The sequence below is a fragment of the Venturia canescens genome, chromosome 1 (genome assembly GCF_019457755.1).
Source record: "Venturia canescens isolate UGA chromosome 1, ASM1945775v1, whole genome shotgun sequence".
NCBI classification, from domain to species: Eukaryota; Metazoa; Arthropoda; class Insecta; order Hymenoptera; family Ichneumonidae; genus Venturia; species Venturia canescens.
Window position 1 is genome coordinate 22,728,355 of NC_057421.1, and position 27,683 is coordinate 22,756,037.

Consider the following 27,683-nt stretch of genomic DNA (forward strand, 5'->3'; position numbering starts at 1 on the left):
GCTCAGGTTGAAAATCCTTCCAGTATTGCGCGATCGTGTGATGCGTCCACGTGTCATTGCTCTCTTAAGATTCATTAACCGGTCCAAACCCACAAAATTCAAGTGACTAATACGCTTACAGTAAAGACAATAATTTATAATAATTCTCGGACACTAAATCAATAACGATTATAAATTAACAAAAAAAGAAGCGACGATGAATTCATTCATCGTTTGAACATTTAAGAGAACCCGCTCCAATGCTCACTCACTCCAAGGATTTTGGTGTGATGTCAAATGACAATGGGATGCCACACTTTTCGAGACCGAATGAGACGCACTTGACAGTATTGACGAGGACTATTGGAATATTGACAGCGATCGGTGAGATATTTCTCGTGAAATTTAAATTATTTTTATCATTTCAGGATATGATTGCAGCCTCACCTTCCATATTTCATTGATTGCAATGTGAAAAGTGGAATTTCATTTTGCTTCCTGTATATGGATGCAGCCATTGGCGCGTAAATCTCGACGTCGTTGCGTACGCGGTATATCGCTCGGTATATATCGTATTTAGTGAGCAATAGAATGAGAATGCCTCGAAGCGAGGACGAATTGTCTGAAAAAGCTATAGAATATATTGTTACCGTGTTCACAATGACAGAGAAAAAAATACGCGCGTTTTGTTACGAGCAGGACTCGGCCACAGAAAGTTTCAATGAAAAATCACGCATACACACCGTTGGTAGGTTTTTTTATATGAGAGAGCGAGACCCGTCCGATTTTCGATATGTGAGAATGCGCTTGGATCGAGAATCGATTTTTTTTTCAATTATGCCACCTTTTCTTCACGCCTGAAAATCTAAAAAAAAAACAACTGGAGTGAAGGAAAGTTATAATCGGGACGTCCGAAAAAAAAAAAAATAAATAAATAAATAAACGAAAAGGAGGCGATAAAAAGCTTCCATTGAAGTGCCGAGTTTCTAGTCAAGGGGTTTGCAGAAGAGATTTAAATGGTTGAATTGCAAATTTTCATAAGACTTTCTTCAACTTTTCAAGTGCTTGCAACACCGTGTGTATTTTTTTTTTTTTTTTTTTTTATTCGTTTTTCTTTTTCTTTCTTCGACTGTGTGCACGTGCTCAAGTTGTTACAGAAACTCTGTGGGAACTCGACAGATATTTCGTTTCTGTATTTTTCTCATTAAAAAGTTGGCCGCGAACTGCCGGAATAAACGTAGAACGCGTGAGACAATTGGTAACTTTGCGTGCAACTTATATCATTGATCTTTTCAACCAACGTGTATATATTGTGCATAATATACGACATCGATAAAGAGCACGGGATCCAATTGAATTCCTCTTCACAGTTTGCCCTTTTTATTATCTTTGTTTTCATTTAGTTGCGTACTTTCGCAGTTTCGATATTTAGATGATCCTCTTTAATTCTAGAACCGCAGGTATTTATACTTCGTAAATTCAGCCTTTTATTCTCAAAATACTCCAATGAAACTGGCCTCACGGGAATGTCACAAATTCAGTCTCGTTTGCATGAAAATTATGGAACAATTTAAACACACTTCGAATCATCGAAATTGAAATGCTTCGACTCGGTTCGATCGATTACTAAAAAGCTCGCTGGGTCATATGAAAAATAGAAATTCACAGAGCCTTGTTTGTGTAATCGGTCGCACTAGACTGTTCAGTTTTCGTGAAAGTTGGCATAACGCCGTACATACGTCCAGCAGTGCCTAAAACGCGTTAAAAGAAAAACTGTTTTTAGAAGAGATATAGCAAGAAAAATTAATAAAAATCATTTTTACACGTGTTTATTAGTATTTAAGCTTTGTACAAAAATTTATTTCATTTTTTTTCAAAAATTACAGCACAAAAAATCGCGTTTCTCGAAGCACTGTGAAAAAAAGTTTCTCCGCGGTCTGTTGATAGATCTGCAAAACGTTAAAAAATTCTTGTCAAATAAAGTTGTAGTTACAGTCTGTCGAGTCGGATTTTTGAAATTCGAAAAATTTAGCAATCTACGACAGTTTAAAAAAAGCGTGCGTTTTTTGTCATAAATGTCACATTTAATTATGTTTATAAACATTTTTAATCACAATATCAAAAATCCAACTGGACAAACTATAATGAAAACAATTTCGAATATTTAAAAAAAAATGTATAAAAAAATATTAAAAACTTTATGAGTTATCATGCAAACCGTGCCAGAAAAAGTAGATTTGAGAAAAACGCATTCGCAGTTTAAAGTGCGGGGCAAATCAGGCCCTCTCGTTGGGCAGTCACGCATTCTATAACAATTTTCGATCTACAGGAAATTTTCACAATCGACTTTCACAGAAATAGACCTAAAACCGTGTAGAATAATAATCCGTAAAAAAAATGGATTTTTTGAAAATTCTGGACGTACGTAAGGCCATAAGTGACGAATAATTTTGATTATGGATCTTTGCGCTCATCACAACTTTAACTCAAATTTTTCTTGACGAACTTCTTGCAATTGTAAAGCCCCCGAAAATGTTGGTCACATTTGCTCTTCCCTAATGCATCGCACTGCTGCGTCAGGACAAAGGGCAACTGTGAAATCAACTGCCTATGCATGGAGATTATTATGCATTATCACTCGGACCCAGTAGGTTGGCAGCGTCAGGAACTCGCGTCAAAAGTGTGGCTTTTCACTCGGCGATCGATGCGCGAGCTGGTACAACGGCTGAGCGGTCACCCTACCAAGCACGGATCTCGCCCGTGGTCAGTTAACTCGGAAGATCTTCATTGCTGTCGGTTTTATATAATTTATGAAATGCCTCTAAGCAAATATTCATCTCCATCCTTAATTTATTCGTGCTCGTCTATTTATTATTGAATCGCATCCGTGCACGCCAACAAGAATACCATCGGGAAGATAAGTGAAGAATAAACACGCGAAGCATTGAAAGTGTGGCGCAAAAAATAGCCCGAGAGATGCTGTGGATTGCAGTACATGCTCCAGGTACAATATGCGAGTATATACGATCGCAGGTTTTCTCGTGCCAGGACTTTCGGTCGCGCATTGAGCGGATTATTCTGTATTATACTTAGTGGATTCTTGCAACTCATTCTTTAAGCTGTACGTTAAAAGTTCTCTGCTGAACTGGTTCACGGATCTTTTCCTTCCTTTCGATCGAATGATTTCAAACTTTCTGATGTGATACTACATTAGGGGAAATAATTTTTCAATAACTGGCAAAGTTTGGTGTGTTTTTTCCACTTATCCTCGGAAGATCTTTACGCACGGTTTTCTGAGCTCGTACCATCCACTGTTCCCGACTTTGTTTATTATTCCCAATTTCATGATTCCCATTTGTTCTTCCCCCACTCTGTCTCATCTGCGAGATGGCGAAGTGAACCTTGATGGTACAAACGACTGATTCACTGGCTATTCTTTCATCGAGTTCCAAGGGATCTTAGCACTATCAGAAACGCAGAAAATCGCATCGTGTACACATTGCAGTCAGTCTGATTACTGTGGTGACAGGTGATTGCGGAAAAGGAATTTTATGGAGTACTTTCCATCCTGCAATTTCGTTTTTTCTACTAATTTTAAGCTTTTGATAAAATAAATGATGGAGTGAAAGAAGATTGATGGGATTGATCGCGTTAATGCTGTAGAATGCACGCTAAGATGCGAGGGTATTTCGCGATAACTCGACACCGTTCGGGTTTTTATCGTGATTGAATACGGAATGGCGTTGTACAAACGAAATATCGACTCGTTCTTATCACCTAGACATTCCAGTGATAAGGCGAACTCGTATTTGTACGTGTACTGCGAATACACGTGTACTCATAATAGAAGCCGAGCCAAAAGTTCCATTTTCGTACCCGCGCAGTGCATTTATTTTCGGACGGCACCCCATGAACGGACCAAGCGATGAAATCGCACTTGTCAGTCCCCGTGAAATACTGATTCGTTCGGGCTCATGCGCCAGCTCTATTATGCATGCGGTATTTCATTCGGAATCGAGCGGTCCATAAACTGTACGTTTTTTCCATCGCTAAATTTTTATTAAATTCACTGGGTTGAATGCTCGATTTACATCGATTCTCACATGCTCCGCGCCTCGCCGAGACCATTAAATTTTCAACATTTTCAGAGCCTGCAAATCCGACAAAAGTTCCACACAAAAAGGGCGTGAGAGGATTTAACGCTTCAGTGAAACCTTTATAAATATAATTACATCGAAATTCATTAGAAAACATTTTCTGGTCAGCCATTTTCGTTCTTCTCATCAATGATCCTAGCAAAATTGTAATCTCGCGTACGTTTTACCATGAAATTTTGCACGGAAAGTTAATTTCGGCTAATGGCTACATTAAATTTCTCGCTCGTAGAACTTCGGGCCTCTACATGGCTGAAAGTTTCAGACGATATGACTAATGTAGGTGGGAGAGTGCATTAAAGAAGCATTATGAATTAACCGCATGATCAACTTGGGGGAAAAATACATTTTCGAAAGCCTCACTTTTAAAATGCCCAATTTTGGTAAATTTTCAGTGATTAATTCGTAAAAAAATACTCAAAATGGCGTTAAAATTACAAAAATATTATTGCTGGCCGAACTTCCTAAATAGTTGTTGGACAACGAATGCACACTCGTTCAATTTTTTTTTTTTTTTTTCAATCGAGCACTCATTGACCAGCTGAGGACTAGCCTGTCAATTTAATGAGAAAAATCCAGCGTGTAAAGGGTTATAGACATGTAATTGAGAATCGAAATTGCGGATGCTGCACATGTACCATTATGAATCCCGAACTAATTCGTCCTTCCAATCGTGTATTTGATGCAGATTTTCGTAAAACCGCGGTAGCACGCGACGTGCATTAGTGTACGAAATTGACGTGATTAATTAAACGTCGTTGCATGCGTCACGTATCTGTCCTCGGTGATCATTTCTCTCGTATTGTATCGAGTAACGAATGATTATTTGCATGGAAAAATATTATGCTGCAGGATAGTAAAATCGATAATATTTTCTTCGTCATTCCTGAACATTCGTTGCACGTCGAAAATGTCCAGTGTCTGAAAGAGTTGAAGTTGGAATATTTGTTTGCTCTTCTTCATTATCGATATTCTTTAGGATTTCATTGGAATTTGATGATTCGAGAGGAGCTGGGATGTTCTTGGGTTTTTCAATATTCATGTTATTCATCAAAGAAAAAACAGCCGAGGAAGAAACTGGAGAAAATGATAATTAACTGCAAGTTATCGAGTTTAATTAATGTATGGGGTCGTGGTACCCCCATCGATGAGAAGGAAATTTGTTTTATTCGATGCAAAATGACTTTCTAACGTCGATAAATATGAAGTTCCTTGAATAAAAAACAGAAACTTGGTTAACGTTATCTTGGACGCAGAAAGTGAGAAATTCAGTTTATTCGTGTGAGCAGAAATATTTAAACACTTAAGATCGCTTGACGGAAGAAATAATACTTTTGGAATTGGGATGAGACAGGGGACAAAGGCGTCGAAAATATATCGCAGCATTCCGTCCCAAATCCAAGAATTCCGACCTTTATCTCTCTTTATTACATCCGCCTTCTCTGTAAAGGGGCGAAGAGAATACTTTCTCGAAATTTTTCAAGAGCGTTTCTCAAATTATCAACGAGTCGGAGTTTCAAATACATTTGTCCGCTCCTCAAAATAGATAATATTTCAACCGGACTCTGCCAAATGCAATGACACACGAATGTCATTTTTTCATTTACTTCATGGCTCACCCTTCGAAGGGGCAAAAGTTAATGGATTGAGGGTACCAAATAATTATCCTCCCTGAGGTATGTTCGGTGAAGATTAATGCGAGTCATTAAACTTTCAGTCGATTTCGATCGTTTATTTTCCCTGCTTAGAATAGAAATTTATAATGGTCTTCGTCAATTAAGTTTCCCTTCATCGATCGAGATGACCACGTAAGTTACCATAAGACGGTCGTACAAGTTGAGTGAGAGGAGGTTCTATTCTTTTCAATTGATTCTTACCAAAATTTTACCACATCTTATTTATGACTATAGCTATAGCGCGTATCATACGAATTTTGGAATTTCGAGTGGATTTTTCATAGTTTTTATAAAAATCACCGCCATTTTATCATTTTTTAAAAAAATTGAAAATCGTATGATATGCGCCATAGCCATTTACCGACTGAAGAATCTAAAACCCTTTTTTATCTCCGATCATCCATTCCAGAGATTTTATTAACAGTCCATCGTTTTTTTTGGACCTGTCTCTTCTCCCCCATTTTTCTGTACGAAAACCGTGTAAAATAAAAATAAATAAAAAATTCACGTATTTTTTTATGCCTAACGTTTTTTTTTATATCCATATTTATAATTTATACCGGTGAAAAACAATCCGTGAAAATAGTCTTTTTTTTGCCCGTCTAATTAGGGTAGATCCCTTAACAATTTGTAATGAAAAAAAAGTCACATTGTTTGTCATCAGCAAGGGAATTTTGATTGGTCTGCTTTGTGGTCTTGTTTACGCGACTTGGAGTAGTGTATGCTTCGATAAATTTGAGAAAAGTCCTTGATCTGCGATATTTTCGGATATTATATTCCACCAAGTAAACAAGAAGAAACGCTCCGGTTGTATAAGTTGACCAGACGAGACGTGCTCAAAACTCTCGTTTCGCTGTTGAATATAATCCGCCGGAGAAGAGGGTCGAGGAATCGCTGAAGCAGAATATAGTCGAACAAATCTGTATATTTTCAATATATATGCTTGTACGAAAAATATACATACACGGAAGTGTACACATAAATAGCTATCCAAAAAATAAGTAGCGATAAAAAATTCAAGTCACGAAATTTCCCGTCAAGTTTCTACGTAGCATGCAAATCCTTTTGCGGTGTCGTGATGGGGCAACATGTTTCCGCAGTTTTCCACCCTCAAAGTATCCAGCTTTTGATACATCAACGGATTGGGTAAAGAGCGAAAAAAACGATAAACGTACTGAAAGGATTGAGAAATGAAACTTGATTATTCGAATCAAGCTCGAGCGTGCGACTGGGTCGAGAATAAATGTGGCGGGAACTCGAGCAGGACACTGTACGATAAAGAATAAATTCCATTCTCTCAAAGCTTTTCATCTAGGTTCATCTTTTCCATATTATTCATCATTCGTTGAAACATTGTTGATTGGAACAATTTTTATGCGGAATAAAGTGTGAATTATTTTGGGCAATTATTTCTTTCATTTAGTTTGTTTCCGAGCGAGAAAAATGTCTCATTTTCATGCTCCGGTCAACACATATCCCGTAGATTAATGGAAGCTGGGTGATTCAGCCGAAGTTCTAAGAATCGAGGGACTCTTGTAGATATAAGCCTGGCTCGTACATGATAGCGTATAATCGCTTTTCCATAACCGAATAGACGAAACTTGCGAGCAAGTTTGCCGTTATGTATCAGTCCTGGCAGGCTCACATATATCCTGAGCTTGCGAGCTTGGAAAGGCTCGGAACTCGCGTCTCTGTTTATACTCGTATTCGAGGTGATGAAGGCGGCTTTCGAATAGAGTGCCGGAGGTAAGCTCAACGAATGCTCTTTCGGCGATACCACATTCAAATCCCAAACACTTTCTCTTCAAAGTTATACATTGATTACGTTTATGTTACCGCGCTATTGTTTTCTGTGCACGGAGTGAACAAACCCTCCTGTTTGTACGTGCGGTGACGATTGACACGCGAAATTATCGATTTTTTTATTTTTCGCATCGGTTGATAATTATATTAGACGTGTCTATCTTTCTTAAGGGCCTTTTTTTGTGTGCTCGTACCCACATGTGCGTTTTAAGGTAGAATCTTTTGTGTGGGGCACGCGGTGAGAGGGTTGCTCCTGTATGGGAAACCTCTCATTTTACCAACTGCACGTGAATTTAGTTTCTGATTTTCAATTAACTTGTAAAAATGATAATTGTGAATTCTTAGATGAAAAAATAACCATTTCAACCATAACGTTCCTAATTTTGGCGAAAAAGTTTCTTGTTTTATATTTCAAAATGTCAAACATTCGCTTTGACAGCAGCAATACAGGGTTATGGTCTCAGTTTCTGACTGTTGGCTGCTCTGCTCAAGCTCGAGGGCAAGCTGTAAGTCGCACCGTTTATATACAGCTATACAAGAGTGCGTTGATCGATGCGACGTTGCCGCGTTTGAAGTTGTGTCCGCCAGGAGAGAGAGAGAGAGACAAGTTTCGTTTATTAATTTTCTTTTACACATTTAAAAAGTGGCTTTTTTAACAGTAGTTATTCAATGTTTTTTTGCGTTTTTTAACGCTTTTCCATAAGATTCAATGTGAAAAACTAATTAAATTTTCTCAAAAACGGTGTGGTCGAACGCGTGAAAACGCGACGAGCAAATAGTTTACACACTGTCGAACAATTTGCATAAAAATCCCTGGTTTTTTGATACATGGTACCGTTCCACCTTAACATTTCGTTTGTAACTTGATTTTTGCTCTTTCACGAGTTTCTGCAATGATTACAGGCTTCTGGGAGCGGCACCTCCGCAGCGCGGGATGCAGCGCTCGCAAAATTTCATTTGCCGTATGCCCAGTCAGGTGTAATGAATTTTTGTGTGAGTGTTTTTTTGGGTTTATATAAAAGCTTGGTGAGCAGGATTGCAAAGAAAATTCGTTTGGTCTCGCTGGTGGCGAGCGGTTGAGTAAACAGAAACGAGAAGAAATAGATCTGTGTGTTTCGTTTGGATTTTCTCTGCAGCCAGCACGTAAAGATCTGCCGCGTGTGTATCACACATGGAAAAAATGTTGGAGATAAATAGGATTTGAATTGCGGATAGCCTCGTGGCGGTAATGCTTGTTGGCTGTTTCCGTTGTTGCTGGGCTGCTCGTTGCATGAGATTGGGGGTTATAAACTTGCAGGGTAATTAGGCCATTCGTGATAATTTATCCGATACACTATGCTGCTGTTCTCAGCATGAGAATTTACGTAGAACGTGACCTCTCTTGATACGAAATATTCGACGCATTCTAAAATGCAAAAATTTTTCAATTTTCATCGACGTTTTCATATTCTTTGTCTAAATCGGAGATTCGAAGCTCAATACGATTGTTTCATGTATTTTACAAAGCTGCTACAGTGTAGTGTGACGTTGATCCTATAGTAGAGAAAACCATCACTCAGGATCAAGATTATTCCCGAAGGTGTTGACGTTAATTACCCGCTCTTCAAGTACTTTTTGCACCCTGCTAAACAACAATAGTTAATCTCCTCGCACCCAGCTCCGTCTCTCGGCTCCGAGTGCACTATTTTTTGCTCGTTTAACAAAACTTGATCTTCTAAATTGGGTTTCACACCATCGCATTCGCTTTCCCATAGCCTACAACAACAGTTAAAAGTTTTTCTTTTCAAACCGGTGGTAGAAATAAAAATGAAAAGGTCTTTGTCCCGATGATTGAGTCGTGAAAAACTGGTCTATAACTACGAGTTTGATATATTCCAGAAGCTGAGTGCAGGAATTTATCAATTCTCAAAATTCATGATATTCTTTGGGTATACAGAGATTGGAAGTATTTGTCGAAAGTACATGTGACGCCCGAATGAAAAATGCACCCTTCGTGCCACCGAAATCGATGACGGGCCCGAAGTAAAAAAGTCGTAGAGAGAATGGAAAACATGAGAGAAAGATAAAGAGGGGACGTAAAAGATCGATCGTCGTTGAGTGCATCGGTGCATTATTAGACCCCGGAGAGAAGGCAAGATTTAAGGGGACGATTAATTTTTGCAGACACGGAGAATGGCATGTGCTTTATCACTCGAGCGTATAAACGGTAGCGACAAACAGTGCGTGCTATATTAACAAAAACCTAATTTAAAAAATCCGTGTGCGCAATACCGAATTTGCGAGTTTTATTGCTGTCGTTTTATTGGTATGCTGATTGGCTTTTAATACGTCTGAAGCGAAGAATCTTGCGAAATATCGAATTTGATCAGCCGATATCACGTTATATAAATTGTGTAAGAAATTGATGAAGCAAAATCCCTTAAAATCCCTTAAAATCCCTTAAAATTCCTTAAAATCATTTTATTATTTTTTGGCATGGGATTCATTCTTCAGACAATAATGTGGTGATGCATATACAGAATATTTGAATGATATATCAATACTACACTGAATGTGACCAAGTAACGGTTCATTAGCGTTGAAGTCAGCATAATTGGCAAACATTAGTTTCATTTGATTCTCGTACACTTACCATACAGATAAGAAAGGTTATTTTATAAATATATTGGTTAATGTTGCTTAAAAAGTACTTCAAACATAGAAACTCAGTTCCCAATTTTTTACTGGATTCGATTGGAATTTTAATAATTGGAGATTCGAAAATTCGGGATAAACATAGACATATTGGAGAATGTGTGATCCTTAATAACTTGTAAAATTCCATACGCTTATTCGAAAATGACAGACACTTAAGAAAAAACCAACGTTTAGTCATCATAATGAAATTATTCTTCGTCTTTTAAAGTGCCTGAAAAGTACAACTAAAAGGAATAAAATAGTTTCTCAATATTAAAACAACCACGTATGAATTCTAATTTTCATGATACGTATTCGATATAAAATTGTTTCTAATGATTCCCTCATACAATCATAATCTTACATTCCATTCCAGAGCTTATTTGATGTACAAGCGCAGTTGGATGCAACCAATGACTTAGTTTATTTAAATTGCTTTGTCAGAAACTTCGTTAAAGGATAATGAAAATACATTAGAAAGAAGCATTTGTTGATTGTAATCGTAGAAGCATTCTTATCGAAATTCACCTGGTGTAAGTTCGGTTAAATTTTTATTTTTAAACAATTTGACAAACACGATATATTTCTCTAGAAAACCGGCTAGAACGTCTGAGCTAGTACATGCACAAAAATTCAGGGAGAATTTTTTCGGTCAATTGATGCTGTGGCACCACGTTTGATTTATCCTTCAAAAAAGACCAAATGACTATTTCAAAGTGCGAAATGGGATCGAGAAGCAAATGATGAAAATGTGAAAATCCACCTCTGTAGGGGTCGGGAAAGCTTTTGAAATGCCCGAATAAAAGCTCAGTGACAAAACACCTTTTCACCGATTAGCAGATAAAACGAACGGGATTTTCACCAGTGGAACGCGACGTCGCGACCTCGACATTCATTTTTATGTAGTCTGCGAAACGGAGTAAATAAAATAAACGAAGAGATAGATACGGGAGGGCGGAAAGGAAAACCGTAAGGTTGAAAACATAATAGTGAGGAAGAGGTGGGTATATACCTACATATCATTGATACAAACGGGGAAGAGTGCTGGGCATATAGGTGCAAATTCAGTGAGTTCCGGTAACTGGGTATAGTCGTACACCGAGAATATACACCGGGAACTCGGTTTTTCGAGCTGAAAAGCTAGAGGCAACGTTCGAAAGAGCTTGAAGGCGTAGCTGGCTTATTTGCAGTGCTTGGTAAGTCACTGTGAAGCCAAACCAAGCTTCCCGTCGTACACGACCCGAATGACAATGCAACCCTCCCAAGAGGACCTTTCCATTGCAGCGTCTCTGTACATGTTTATACGTAGCTCAAGTATACGCATGTACATTTATCCACATGCGCGCATGTATCCCGAGCCATTTATATTGTATGACCGAAAGCTTGCGCTCAAATGGCTGGAAATGCAGATTGGCAAATTTTGTAAAAATCTCTCGAACATGTTTGTCCGCGACGCAACATCCTCGAGACATTTATTAACCCTCTCAGACCGAGGCCTGTTTCACGTTGAAGGGAAAATTATTCCCTTCATAATTTTTTCTCAAAAAACTATCCATCGTGAAATTTCAGTTATTTTGTTGAAAAATACGAATTTTTGAATGTTGGGTGCGCGCAGCACTTAAGGGGTAAATCAGCAAAATTTACGAATGAGTCTAGCACCCAACACCTTAAATACATTATATTAGCTTCCCTTTGGAAGGAGTATGAAAAACAAATGTGTACTCACTTTTGTTTTGCGATAACTAAAGCACGTTTTCACACAGCGCCAACTCAACACGAAATCTTGGTTTAGGAGTATCTATGGTGCAATCTAACCTTGCTTGATGGAACCAGACAGTTAGAAGTTCGACCTTACTGACCGACGCAGTTTTATGGGGCCTGGAAGCGCGTGTTGCGTAGAAGCAACGTGCGCTCCGAAAGGGTTAATCGGCCGATGTGATCGGTGCGTTGATAAGGAAAGTTGCAGTGGCACAGAGCGATCGAGATGCAGAAGCGTCTCTCTGACTTCTTGCTCATTCTCCACGGTGTACCAGCAGATTCACTGCTACTGATTAGTGGGCATCTCAGCACGAACGAAGCACCGTTTCGGCAGAGAAAAAAAGGCATTAGAATTACGTTCGCGAAGATCCTCATGACATTTGTCCGCTCAGCATCGAGTTTGGCTTCCGGAACACTCTACGAAACGTGAAACTCCACGAACCTGACTCCATTTTTTTTTTCGGTCCACGAGAGCCTCGGATATCTGTGAGCTGAATAAAATGTGCGAGTGTACGATACGCACGTGTATTGGAAACGAGGGATGAACTGGGGAGTCGCGTTGAGTGTCCTGATAAAGATTTCATCCAGCGTGGGGTTGAAGTGGCAACGGTAAATTGCACCAAGACGCACGGGGGGACTGCACATGTAAACTGGGACGGGACAGGTTATCAGCGATACGTGTCAACTTCTTATTTTTCTTTTGAAAAAACAAAAATTCTGATGGAAGCCGTTAGAACATTTCGAACGTAACTGGACTGGAGAACAATTATGCAGGCGAGCAAATCTCGAACTAAAATATCGCCGAATTATCACACTTTTGTTGGTATTTTGTGCGAGTCGTATTCCTATATGAGATATTTTATTTGGTAACGACGTGCATAAATTCGTTTCCCAAAGCTTTCCGAGTGCGAAGTCTTACCCCATTGAGCTCGGGAATTCAGGATCTTCTCTAAATGTAATATCGTATTCTCTGGCGAGAGATGGGCGAGCTTATTCGCAGGAACGCAATTTTATGCTTCGTTGAATCGACATATTTTTCAGTAGTTATGGAATTTCTAAAGGATGCAGATATCCGCCGGAGTCAAATTGAACTATTTCTTTTAAAGGTTCGAATTGTCAATCGTTACTGCGGTGAGGATCTATTTTTTCCTGCGGAATGAAAGAAAAAACCGGAGAAAACACTCTCCGAAAATCGCGTTATCTCGAGCATCGTTTTCCGAGTCGATTTTTCCATTAAACGAATATTAAAATGAACATTTATTCCCAAAATCTTCCATTCACGGTTACGAATTCTTCAAAACCGAATTTCAATTCAGACGATAAAATTTAAAAGATATTTATCCTACAGTTTTGTACAATCCGCAGTGAAACGTGTGTGAATAAAACTCCTGATGCGTGAAACGGGCGCTGGACCGGATCGCTGGAGTTGGATTGGTTTTTTTTCGGAACAATTGCTGTGTTATTTGAACAATCGATGAATACCGTTACACCATTTCACGAAGAATTTCGACATTCTTTCATTTTGAAAATCTTTCCCGGAATACAAAATTTCATATGAAACTATGGACTCATCTATTATTCGAGGCGTGAAAAAACTGTTGAATGCTCTTTTTGGTCGTTCTCACTTTCACCAGCACACGTGTTACATATTTTTGTAGCGAAGTACTGGAAAAAACTAGGATAAGCTCTCGACAAATGTTGCAAGTGGTTTTCTAAAGGTTTCAAAAAAATACAAGGTCTCTTTTTATGTTACATTTTCATTTTATTATTTTCACCGTATCGCTTTATATCATTTTCACTATAGATATACACAAACATACATTATTTTTCTTATCGATCTGTGAGACGAGTGGAGTTTTGCACGAGACATCGAGGTCAGTTTAGAGCCAACATCAAAGTTACTGATAAGTTTTTCAAGTAATAATGTAAAAGCCCCGAAGGTAATTATTCGTGTGCGATAACAAGCACGCGGATAGTACAGCGATAATAATAATAACGACGATAATAACAACAATGTCTACCTTTAGGGAAGAAAGGTGGAAGAGACGATTTCATAGATCGTAAAATCACGGAATAACACTTGAAAAATCGTTGAAAAAACTTCTTGAGCGTTTGCTTTCTTCTTAACCGGGGTTCCATTTACCCTGAGATTTGTTGTCTCTCGTTTGCTGCTATCACAACGCCTTCGAGTGGTTAGGAGAATTTATTACGAGGAAAACAATCCTCAGAGGAAGCGAGAGAATAAGAAACTGCGTTGTTTAAGATATGGAAGAAAAACAGTAGAAAGTTGTGACTCAGTTTGAAATTCCAATATTTATTTATAATTGGTCCAGCATTTGGACGATTCTTGAAACAAAATGTTGTTGATTGTCACTCGGAGAGAGCAGAATCAATTGTTTCGTCAAATAGAGGGGGAACATGAAATAGAATAGTGACGATCAGCATTTGTCAGGATCGAGTGAAGTGAAGCTGTGAAAGCCAAAAACACATTTACCTTTGATTAATGCCGAAAAGAGATGGAGGCTAAGAGTTATTTACCGCTGCAAACAACACTTACGTCAATTTCTTGGTTTACTGGAGCCTGAGCTTCCGTAACTGGAAGAAATACTTTGAGAATGCGGTAAATCTTCGAGTTTCTCGTTTGTGGACTTAACGCGTTGCACACTCCTGAGAATCTGGCAAACTTCTCAAAGGAGAGAAACGAGGGCCGGAGATTTCATTTGTGTGGTTTGAAACCACAAAATGTACACGCCAATGTATAACCAGTGAATTCAAACATCACGTTGCCTCGGAGCCCTACGAAAAACGAGAAAATTTCCGTTTCCCAGGTAAATAGTCATTCCCCGAGCTACAAATAACTTTCGCTTTCACAACATTCGGCCGAACAGTTTTCCTTCTTTGCGATCATAGGTCAGAGGGCGTCACGATTGTAGAAGCTGAACCAACGACCAAAAGGTGAAACAGAATTTTGGGCCAATCGTTACCAGAGCGTTGCGACCGCCGCTCACCGATACTGCAAAAACGAGTGGCGCTAAACATTATGAAAAGCACTCAATTCTTATTCTTTTTTTTACGTAATCAGTTCGTTCCCCCAATAACAGATTCCATCACGAACGTACTCAGCAAAATCCGCACACCTTGGGCTAATTATGGTACGCGAATGAATACGCCTGACTGCACTTGCGATGAGTTTCCCTAACCACCATTTATCATTTATATGCATATCTATCAATGTTTTTTTTTCGTCCTCGTGAAATTTCGTTCGCGAACTGAACCAGCGCAAAGTTTCATCGAAGTATACATGTATATATTACGTAACCTCGCGCGGTAAGAGTTGGCCAAGAGATGCTGAAAATCGGGTTAGTACACATTCGACGAAAAGTTGCAACAATGTTAGTGAAAAAAAAAAACGTCGACGTGTATAAGGAAAAAACGCGAGGATTGGCAAAAGTCGATATGAAGGAGAGGAAAGACACATAAAGGGAGGAGCAATGTGTGTTGGTAAAACGGATGAAAGAAAGAATACGAGGCAGGGATAGAAACGTAGAGACTCGTTGAAGTCTGTTCTCTCTTAAGCTGACCGATCCAAAGCTCCCCCAGGCGACTTATCGACTTTCTCGCTACCCCTTTGGCCACTTTGACACGTTCAAATACTCGCTCGAAACGTTTTCCTCGAACGTTTGACTCTCTTGTACGGTACGTCTATTGTCCAGCTCGATGTCTTATGAAGCTTACAAACTGCTGTGGAAGGAATATGCGACGGGGAGACAAAAAGAGTATTTCTTTTGACAACTTTTCAGTTGGTGCAAAGACGCTTTCTTTCATCTGCATAACATTAAATAGCTTTTATAACGTTCATTCAATAAATTTTTTAATTTTATTGTAATTATTCAAATGGATGGTTCAATGCGTGATGAGAATTTATCCACTGTAACATTTTTCGAAATTAAACACCAAGTTGAATGGAATTAACGTACTTCCGTTTGCATCGATAATTTTTAATCCGGTTCACCAACATTTCCGATTGCTCGTGAAATCGCACTGCGTGAAAGTAAATCGCCGTTCAACTAAAAAATTCGCAAAACAAATTTTCCGGGCGTGAGAAAAGTTTCAGGAGTTGGGAAACGTGACCATGTCCGGTCGATATTGTGGAGCGGCGAACGTGCGAAAGATTTTCCCAGCCTTTTTTTTTACTATATTTCTATATCTCTCTCATCTGCTGTTCTACACAAATCTGAACTTGTATGTAATAAAGAGTAAATCGAGGTAAAGCAGGGTTTGTGAGGGGTGGCTAAAAAGCTGTTGAATTCTTTTCATTATAATTTTTTTCAATTTCAACATGCAGTACAATAATCATGTGCTCACTCTACGAAGACTTGCCACCGAGAAGAAATATGGGATTGATTGTGAATGGAACTTATTGCAGAATCGTCATTATTTAAGGTGATAAACTCTGGAAAAGGTCCGCTGTTTCTTTGGCCAAAGATTTTATCGTGTCGTTGGAATGGTTTCAGTATTTGATCATCGCGATATACTGCGAACACTTCTCGTGTATGATTCTCTGGGATACTTTTCTAAAATAAGGAAATCGAGTGCATAATAAAAAAAAAGTTTCTCTGACTAAAAATGTGATTTCTGATTGCCTTGTACAGCGCGTGGCCTCGTGTCGGTTGGTTGCTCATCGAAGCCTTCCGTTTATGGGACAACTTTGGGCGTGACGATATATTCGTTTCTTCCTTCCGTGGTAGAATAAAAAAAGATTTTTTGATCCCGTGTCAGGTCTCAGGCATATTTGACAGGTCAACATAACTTTATTCTGCTGATTTTTGAACACGATCAGGCTTCATCCGATGTATTCGAAAATTTGAGTGGATATGAGCACTCTTTTTTTTTGCTAATTGCATCGTGATCACTGCGAATCTCTTTCGGCCGTGTTCGATATAACTGATAGATTTATTATGCTGTTTCCCTGGAATACCACAGCGTAATTCCGAAGGTTCCCAGTCCCCACCGTGCTGCTGATTCGAGGGAAAGCGAATAATTCTTTTTTTCATATTCATGTGCTGTCAGTGGGAATAAAAATTGAAAAATATCAATATCGTATGACCGACAGGTTTTCAAAGGGAAGAAACCTCATTTGATAAAATGTTTTTCTCCTTGTTTTGTATAATAAAAATATTTTATTATTTTGAAAAGTTATTGCCGCCGACTCGTATATTAGTTAAGGACATTACATTGTTTTAAAACGTCGATGGAAAGCTGCGATGAATACTTCCGTGATACTAGACTAAAAGGGAGAGAAAAAAATCACCATCTCCTTGAATAAGCATGATTAAATGTCATGTTTTATGGCAAAACATAATGGAGGAAAAAAGAACGAGAGTACAATGGAAACAAAAAGTCGTTAGGGAGAGAGAACATTTTTCCTGAATTTCGGAAATTTTCGGAGGTTGAATAGCGGCTTGGCTCTTCCGTTAAAACCTTTGCGAACAATGAGTTCGTTATATCTCGACCCTTTGCTCTTCCTGGCTCCCGTCATTCGCAAAGTCGCGGTCTCTTTTTTTCTCTCTTATTTAATTTTTTTTAAAATCTTGTCTCTCGCTTGTCACCTCGTTTTCTGCCTTTTGCTATTCTCACTTTTGTTTTTTTTCTTGCACCCGAGAACACCCATTTTTCAGTCTATTTTCATTACTCATCCGGCATTTTGCCAGCTAGGTCGTGCGTAAAGAATTCGAAAAAAACGTCACCGAAACGAATACGAATGGCTAATTTGCGCGAGATGAGCAAGGATGGTTTAATTCCTCTCAAAGCGTCCGGAGAAGTGAACTGTCCACTAATTGCTTTGCCATCCAACGACTTTTTCGACTTATTTTTCCCCTGCTGCTTCAACGTACTCGTTATTTTCGAACACAAATTTGAATAATAATTATGTCTTTCGACGCCGAAGATTTTGACTAACCAAAAGTTTTCTTTTTCACATTATTATTTTTTTTACCCCCATAACATCATTAACATAATTATATCGCAGGGAAATCTCACCGTAGTCAAGCTTTTTACAAATACCGGACGAATATTCACCGGACGAGAAAATTTGCTCGCTGATTGAAGAAAACAGCTCAAAATAGCAAAATTACGAGTCCGGAATGATTTCGTTCTCCGTCCCCAAGCACCCTGCTCATTGTTCAAAGGCTATTACGTAATATTGAACCGATCAGGGTTTCCGTAATTCTACGAACAACATGACCGAATACATATACCTTAGCGAAGGAAACTCTCGAGAGGTCGTTTATATGATAATGAGTTGCCTCTGAATCCCTGGGTTGTCCTGCACCAAAATCGCTTTTTACATAAAGTTTTGTGACAGCACGCTTGTTTTGGTTAAACTGGTGCAACCTCGACACATTCTCATACACGCACACGTCTCCCTCTGCATTCATACGTTTGGTTAGGTATCCGGGACTTCCGGCTATTTGCAAGTTATGCTGGAAAAAGTAATTTATTGCTCGGATATTAAAAAATTTTAGAATAAAGTAATTTTTTTATGAAGCCAAAAAAAACGGAATATCCGGGATGTAAAAACCGAGTGCATCTGAACGATGAATAAAAAATTCTCCAATAATTTGTTCATCTTAAATTGGAGACCGCACGAGGGAAATACTGCTGAAGAGAATTGCTAAGGAGACGTCAATGCACTTCGAACATGGAACAGGAGACTGGTCCACTTGGACCAATCGATAATTGAGTCGGAAACTTCTCCTATATATGCATGGGATTATCTCGATATAGTAATATATGTGGAGAAAATACTAAAACATATCGAAAATCCATTTAGATGACATTCTGAGAGTTCCTTGCTCGGGAACTAATTGTCATAGCCATCAATGTCAGGTTTCTGTGGAGTGTCGTAGACGAAGAGCCGTGCAACGAAACTTGATGAATGACATTTCCAAACGTCGCGAGAGCTCCGGTGCAATTAAATTTTTAACAATCACTCGGGGAAACTCGATATTTTCAATTATATTCAGCCGCGCCATCTCGCGGGATTGGTTTTCGCGTTCGTATTCGTTTTTTCGTTTTTTTTCCGGATCATCCTTGTTTTTTATTCATTCTTTCTGGCGCTGACCCATAATCAAAAGACCCGAGCGAAAATCGCCGTGTCTACATGAAAGGGGGACCCCGAGCGGAGCCTAATGAAAGAGTTTGTGGTAAAAGGAAGGTCCGAAGAGCGAGGGGGAAATAAAGCAGGAAATGTGCAAATTTTCAGGCACTTTTAGCACGAGTGTAGCTTCTCCTATTCCACTCCGCGGATGTTTCCGACCGCAATAAATGCACTCTTGTCGAGAGGCAATAGCCAGACTCGCCGGCAAAGGGCATGGGATACCTGAACAATATTGCGAGGCTACCGAAACGCCTTGGTGCAATAATCCTGCATTTATCGACTTCGGGATTCGTTCTTCGCCACTTGTACTCAAAAGATAGTGCCATTTATAATATGCGAGGAATTACTCGATACCGAGCTTTCGTTAAAGGAGGCGTGGGCCAGTAAAGTACACGCGCAGTTACGGAGGATCTTTGCCTCAAGATTTTGTGTTCGAAATTACAAGATAACGCAGCTGCGTATTGCCAAAGTCTTAACTGTAATCGATAATGGCCTGATCGTTTAGGCGTAAACGTGCTTCAATTTTACGTTGACTATAATGCGCGTAATGGGAAAGGCAATAACGATGGAGCTGTCGCCGTTTCCAGGCGGACTCTCACAACAATGACTTTCACTAACGGGACTAAGGAATTGAAACTTTTTAAAGTAGTTCGATCCTCCTATGACTAGCCAAGTTTGCAAATACTTTATGTTGATTAATATTAAGTCTCAATTATATAAATAAAATTAATAAACACTTACATTGAGAATATTTTTATCATAATAATGTAATAAAATGCTTTAAAAATATCATAGAAGACAAAATCTATACTTCAACTTGACTAGTTAATGATTGAGTCGGTATCGGTGACACTTGAAATATACATACCTTAGGGAACATTTTTATTGTGCGAAAGGAAGTTTATAACGGTGCAACAGCACCGAGAAAAAGATGTCGTCAATTCGTTAAAAAAAGCAAAGCTATTAGACGAATAAAAGCACGTGAGTCAGTCTCAAAAATAAATTTAATGAAATTCCTGTGATTCCCGAATTTGCCCAAAGTTCAATCAGCTGTCACCAGCAGTCCAACTGACATCCGCTTTTGTCACGCCAAAAACTAAATTTTTTTCATGTTTTCTTACTTATAAAAGCCCCGTAAGGTAATGTTTTTTTTTAAAGAAACGCAACCTGTGATAAATATTATTGCGAGTTCTCCCATAGGGTACCGTCTTAAAAACTCAAAATTGTAAATGAAATAATTCCAAATTTTGCTCCGTAAGAGGCTCGGAACTGTGTTTATCGTTACCAGGAGACCTTAAACTATCATTTACCACAAAAAAGTGGACTTTTACCGTACTTTATCGAACGGCCGAATAACTTTAACGCAATCGGAAAAGTGATTAAAATGATATAAAAATCGATGAAATCTGATTTGCTATTCTATTTATAAGAGCAGGAGACGAATGTTGTGGAATCTCCAACGAATCAATTTGAAGGTAACGCAACGATTTGTTCACCCACAGGAAGGCATGCAGTTTGAGCCTCGTAAATTGTAATTAAAATGAGTAGAGGTTAGGTCAAAGCCGAGAGCCGTATAAAGTGACGTACGCTCCGACTATGATCGCTGGACCATTAGCCGAGTGAAAATCACTGTGCCGAATGGCACGCATGGATCGATTGTGGGTGGCGAATTTGCGACATTTTATCACTTCGGAGAGCACAACGAGCGATCCCGATGAAAATAATTGTCGTGACTACTGCATTGGATCTTTGTAGCTATCGCTATCATATCCAACAAAAAAGTGTGTCCTACTTTTTCACTGGACCTCGTGTTTCCCAGATATTTCTTTTTTGCCACCAAATACTTTGCCGCTTTCACGATCAGGCATCAAATTCCGATTCAGCTCGAGCTTTTCGACTCTGCGGGTTTCGGCGATCGCAATTTCTCTCATACGCTCCGGTTGTTGGCAAAAAAACCCCCAATTATCAGCCATTTTTCCTGATGACACCCCTCGGCGACTTGCTTGATGATTGCCACTTGTGTTGCGCACACGTGCAAAATTGGGGTCACACGATGGATCTTGAGAGCCAAAGAAGAGCCTAATGGTGCAACTCTAGTGCCTCGGGAAAAAGCCCCAGACGATTCCAACCTCGATCAGCTCTTCAATACTATTTACAGTGAAGAAGCTACGAGACATTACTGACTGAGTGGATCGTGGGTCGGCCGAAAGTGTGCTCGAAAATATTCGGAAAGACCGCATGAAGAATAAAGTTGATGCGTCGATGGAGCTAGTATTGATTGAGAGAAACGCCAGGAAACCTGATCCAACTGTCATTGTGGCTCAAGTTCCAAGCTTTCTCCTTACCCTTCTCTCAGGTTTGTTCAACGATGATCGACGCTTTTTCGAATAGTTATTCCCGCTGCGTAATCGCACGAATTCAGGATTAATCCGGCCGAAAGATCTTTTGCTGACGAATCAATCCTGTTGCCATTATCTTTGGTTCCAATTTCATATTCACGGGCCTTTCTTGATAGTTCAATACCAATTCCGCAGTGAATGCGCCGGCTAGAACAATAGCCTGTGTTGAGGCTAAAGTCAAGCGGGATCCAGCACGCGGTTGAAAGTGAAAAAGGGAGAGCTGTGACACACGAGTGGGGCCTGAGATACTATTTCCTTTGGACTAATGTTTGAGCGATTCATCTCTAGGGTGCCTTCGCGTTGGCAGAATGGACGTGGAAATACTCAAGCTTCATTCCACGTCGTGATGTCGCCGCCACTGAGTCGCCATAGATGCTGTCCGTCGCGACGAACGTCTCCTTTGCCAATATTGGTCTCACGAGCGTTGCTAGCAGGCGCTTGAGAAGTCCCAATGGATGCTGCCAAAGGGATCGACGGGTGTTGCGATTGCCACGTTGCATTACGTCGCTAATGCCATCCGTCGTAATTGGATGGTTAAAGATGGATGCATTTATGAAAAGCAGCCGTGAACGGCTTGCTTCTTTCAAAAGCATATTTTGGAGACTGAATTCTTCAACTGATTAGTCGCAGAATTTTTAGGAGTGTTAAGGAAGTTCACGCGAATCTAATGGAAATCGAAGATTCGAACTTTAAGAGTTGACATTTGGAAATATGCCAGAAATATACAGCGTGCGCATGCATTCCCGGAATTATTATAGGATCTGCCGTCTAGTTGTCGAGGAAACAATTAACGAAAAGTCACATTTTTTTAAGGGTTATACATAGCCTCTTATGGCAGGCACACTTCCTGTGCGATGATTTGGATTTAATGAAATAGGATCCTCCCAACTTTAGAGAGGCAAAAACGAGAATAAGAAAATAGAATGTTTTTAAAGATCAATGATGTCTTGAGAAAGCCTTGTTACCGGTGAAAATCACTTGGGAATGGAAAAAGATAAATACTTATTCGAGGTTAGCGAGTAATATAACGACATAAACGGTAGAGAGTTTGACAACACCATGGGCTAGCTGGTTTAAAATATAGGTATGCGTACACACATAAATAGAAAATGGCTGTTGTCGCATTTTGCTTGACGATTTTACTTCGAAAGTAGTATTTTAACCGCTACCATAATATTAAAAATTGATCAATTTCAACAAATAAGTTACACATTATTTTAATAATTCCGATAATAAATTTCAATCGTTTCTTTGATCATGAAAAGAGCAAAAAAGTTGCTTTTTTGAATTACAAGTAACGCATGATCTTCCTTAAGGAGTTTCGGTACAGGCGATACAATGTTGCCATGCTAACCCATGCTAAAAAAATTAAAAAATTCAAAAAGTTCAGAATTTTATAAAATTTGGTGAACATATTCTTTAGTGCCAAATTTGACAATACAAATTTTTTAAGATTTTTCTTCTACACAGTTATCGAGTAATTGATCACTAAATTTCACGTGTATAAGCATAGCGTTTCCATATCTATAGGTATACATTCCGGGCATAAGAAATCTGCTTTAATGCGTAATTACTCGATAACTAAGTAGAAAAAAATTTTGAAAAAATTTGTGTTTTCGCACTTGATGTTGAAGAACATTATCACCAAATTTCATCAATTTCTTAACATTTAGACTTTTGTACCGAAACTCCTTAATATTGATCCCAATATAAATGGGATCTGCTAATAAAAGATGAAATTTTTTGAACGTTTATGGACAATCAAAAGACAAATAATTGTTGGACGTCGTTGCTCCTCGCAGATATTAACAATGACTGATGGAAAAGGTTGTTCTTTATGTTTTGAGCCCGATCAGTTCCAGCGTGTAATTAAGTAACAAGGTTAAACTAATGAATATTATTGAATGAAGGGCGCCGATGGATGGCGTTGGTCGTTGTTATATCTATAAACAACATAGTTGTCGGTAAAGCAGTTTAATAGCGAGTAGAATGTTTCCGCGCACCCTCAAAGTTTTGAGATGCTGGAATTTAGCGATGTAACGTTGAGAATTTGCAATAGTGGAGGGAAAAGGAAATACCTGGGTGCTCGTAGACGCTTTGCCCAGTTACATTAGCGTGAACGCTTTATAAGCTCAACTTTAATATACATATTCCATGTATCCACCTGGCAGAGGCGTTGAAAGGAACTTTTGCTGTTGCAACGCGACGCGTTATTATCATGGAATGTCAAGAAAATATGACAAGCAACGCCGGAAGGAGAAGCGCCTAGTCGGGAGTAAGCGCGGGCGTTGAATTTAGGTCTTTGACGTTAAAATGGCAACACATTTTTCACCGGTTGACAAATGTCTAGTTCGTTTTGACGGTTAGGCGTTGCGCGATACGATCACGCTGCGAAATAGAAGAAAATGATGAGAAGCAAAAAAAGATGCCGACAAGAAAAAGCAGCCAATGGATACGCATTCACGAGAGCACTTTCATCCTCTTTGAAAGCGATCTCTCTGCAAAGCAATCACGAGAGCACAGATGGAGAAAAGGGACATTCGAGTGAAAGAAGCAAGGTAAACGCGTCGAAAGAAATGCTGGATACTTTGTTTAAATCACTTTGTATGTAGCTGGAGCGTGAAGAAGCAACAAAGTACGATGGAAGATGGAAGAAGCCTGCGAGAATGAAGCAGGGAGACCACCGAGAGGGCAGCTTATTTGTTTGCGTGATTGGGGAGTCAGGACAGAATAAAAGGATTGTGGATTGCAGACAGTTGCCTCCCACGATTGCTACCGGTCGAGGATCTTTTCCATTTCAAATAAATATAACAGGATTAATAATCATTACGTTTCATACAAAAAAAAGTAGCAAAAGCTCTCCTTTCATTTATCCTCCTTTTCAAATACCCTTCCTTCCTCTCTATTTTCGTCTCCGTCCATATTTCGTGACAATTTCATGTAACAAACGGTCTATCGCGAGTCCTCGATACTGTGAGCTGTGTTAATGAAGATAATACTGAAATGAAACGTTTACAATTTATATCGGAAAATAGAGAGGTAGCTTAGTCGCAAACCATTCGAATTGTTCCAGGTAGAAATGCTCTTTAAAGATCGGATGCGATAGCTGTATGGTGCTTTCTCAATTCTCCAGAGGATTCAGACGTGTCGGAAAATCGTGGCATGACATATATAACTTTAATACGACTTTATATCTTGCTCTATCACACCTTTAATACCGAGTGAACCCTCGACGCGTTCCTGGCAACGAGGGTATTTGATGTTTGAACGTGCGCTCTTATAACCTTGGATTTCGAGTTACGTTGACCAATAGTTTTATAACCAAGGAACTTTATGTCCTCGTGAAGGTTCATTCATTTATATATCCAAAAATATATTACACTATACTAAGCGGACGTCTGTGTTCATTTATTTCTTCTCCTCCTCCCCCCCCCCCCATCCTTCATTCCTGCTCTTTTCACTTTGTGTGTGTGCGCTCGTCTCTTTCGTTTTTGAGCTATATAGCTCCTGCGGTATTTGAGTAATGCTTCTCTTGTTCTTGGAACATAAACGTCGTGCTCTGGTACACCGAGCGAGAAGGTGGAGCAGGAGGAGGAGGCGGTGGTTCCACACCTAATCCTGTAACACATAACTCCTCTCTCACCTGCGTTTTGCCGTTTCACACTTGCCTACAAAACAAACGGATGTGTCCAGCTATGCACACGTTCTCTCGCAGCAGCCCGTATCTCTTGGCAAAAATCATTCTCGCCTTCTCATGAGGGTGATTTCAAGAGCGTATACAGTTGAATCGGTGTAACGTGGCGGAGAGAGGCCCTTACAATATTCTCGTAATCCATCGAAAGAGAACATTAAGGGGACTACCTTAGTTAGAATTTTCGAAAAATCGATTTTTTTTTATTGCATTGCTTGAAAATATACATATTTAAAAGTATCATACTAAAATTTTATAAAGATCTGAGCAGACCGAGTGCATTCGTTGATTAAATCTCCGAAACTATTCAACCGATTCTCACCAAAATTTTACCGCATCTTCTTTACGGCTATGGCGCGTATCATAAGAATTTTGAAATTTCGAGTGGAACTCTTTTTTTTTGCAAAAAGCGATGCAAAAAATGAAAAATCATTTGATACGCGTTATAGCCATTTACCGACTGGATCTAAAAACCCTTTTTTTCTTCGATCATCCATTCCAGAGATTTCAACAACAGGGCCCACCCATTTTTTTTGAACCTGTCTTCTTCCCCATTTTTTTGTACGAAAATTGAGTAAAATAAAAATAAATAAAAAGTTTCGTGTATTTTAAGAGTGTATTGTTCAGACCTCACACTTTTTATATCCATATTTATAATTTATACCGGTGAAAAAAATTCGTGAAAATAGTCTTTTTTGCCTGCATCTAATTAGGCTAGGTTCCCTAAAGTCGAAACATTATTCCTGCAGGATTTGCATTTGTCCTAAAATATTTATTCAAGTATTGGAAAGAAATGTGAAAATATGAGGCTCGCACGTTTTGAAATCGCAGTTGTTCATGCCAGTGGACAAACCTAATGAATTCTCTGCCCGTAGCCGTCGTCAGGTCCATGGGGAAAGCGCATACCATCGCAAATCACGTTATCCCGTGATTGTATTCAGCATCAAAGAAATTGCAATGAATCTCCAACCGGAAATCAGATTCTCTTGAACCGAAATATATGAAATAGTAGGCAACATTCCACTTGCGATATCTATACACAGGAAAAGCATTATCTACGGCATTGAAGTCGATTGCCGATGGGTCGAATATCGATTGAAAAGCTTTTTCGAACGTGTTATATACTCCCAGTGCATAAAGTTGGAGAGAATATATGACGCGAGAGTTCGTATGGAAAGGCAACTTTTGAAGTGCCTTGGGAAATGAGAGAGTGCGTGCGACGTTAGCATCCTGTCACGGAGCATATTTTCCGATGGCGATTTCCAAAATGTATATATTTATTTCTCCATATAAATAAATATGATATTCGTCGGTGTCACTAGTGGGGCCGTGGCGTCGCTCCCATTCTCCCCCCTCTCTTTCGTACACGTATTCCATCAGCGTGGAATGAGAAGTATCTGACGTTGATGCTTTTCTAACGGGTGCCTTCTTCGCGGCCAAAGTGTACACGTGTCTAACACATAAATGGCATCAAAGATGTGAGAGTGGATTGAGAGAAAAGTAGTCTGGATCTCTTGAGGAGTAGAGCAGAATCCATCCGAACGAAAGTTATGACGCTTGCACTCTTCGGATGCCCTTTAAAGCGACGCTAGTGAATAAAAAAAAGCGGAGTACAAGAACTGGAAAAAGGAACTTAAGGTTTTTTTATGATTCATTTCTAAGATTCAGTTTATGATTGAATTCTGAAAACGGGAAATACGACTGGTAGTTCGGAGTGGAAAAGGAGCTCGGATAAAAATATCCCAAGCCATTCTGATTCGTGGCGGACATTCAAATTTTTCTCTTTTCTTTGGAAATATAAGATTTCCAATGATTCGATGTTCAGAGAAAATCGAGGTCGGATTTGTCGAGGGCGCATAGTTTTTTTCATTTTTTACCTTCTATTTCATATTTTCGTATTTCCACATTTCTTCCACATTTTTTCTTGGGGTGGTCCGGAGTCCTGGGGTACAAAGCCACGGCGCACTTCCGGTCGTCTTTTTCCGCGGAATGATGTGATTCAGTGTCACAAAGAATTTACAATTCCATTGTGGAAATACCAAACGAGTCAGAATCTTGGATTCGACTCAGCATCACAAAAATATTTCTTTGTCGTCGTAGTTATAGTGGAATTCGGATCGTATTTAGTTCCATGAGTAATGATGGGAGTAATTTTTTTTTATTTTTCTTGTCGCTTTTACTTCTTGCTTGCTCTTCATCACCACCAAGTACGTGAGACCCGTACGCAGGACCCAGTCAAAGTCGTGCCGAGCCGAGGGAAATTAGTTTTGGACAGTGGGTTCACGTTTCGTTCCTTTCGATAAGTTTCGTTCAAATTTCGTACTTCTTTTGATAAAGTAAGAACGAATGTACACAGAGGAGAAACGGATATCGGGAATGCAAAAATAA

At 39.3% G+C, this 27,683-nt stretch overlaps 1 protein-coding gene across 1 annotated transcript in view; it reads left to right on the forward strand.

The window, feature by feature from the left end:
- LOC122409782 (uncharacterized) overlaps positions 1 to 27,683 on the forward strand; it is a 56,884-nt gene continuing 29,201 nt past the window's right edge. The window contains exon 1 of the mRNA XM_043417580.1: positions 1 to 363. Coding sequence (XP_043273515.1) covers positions 240 to 363 — 124 coding nt within the window. The 5' untranslated portion in view covers positions 1 to 239. The remainder of the gene's footprint in view (positions 364 to 27,683) is intronic.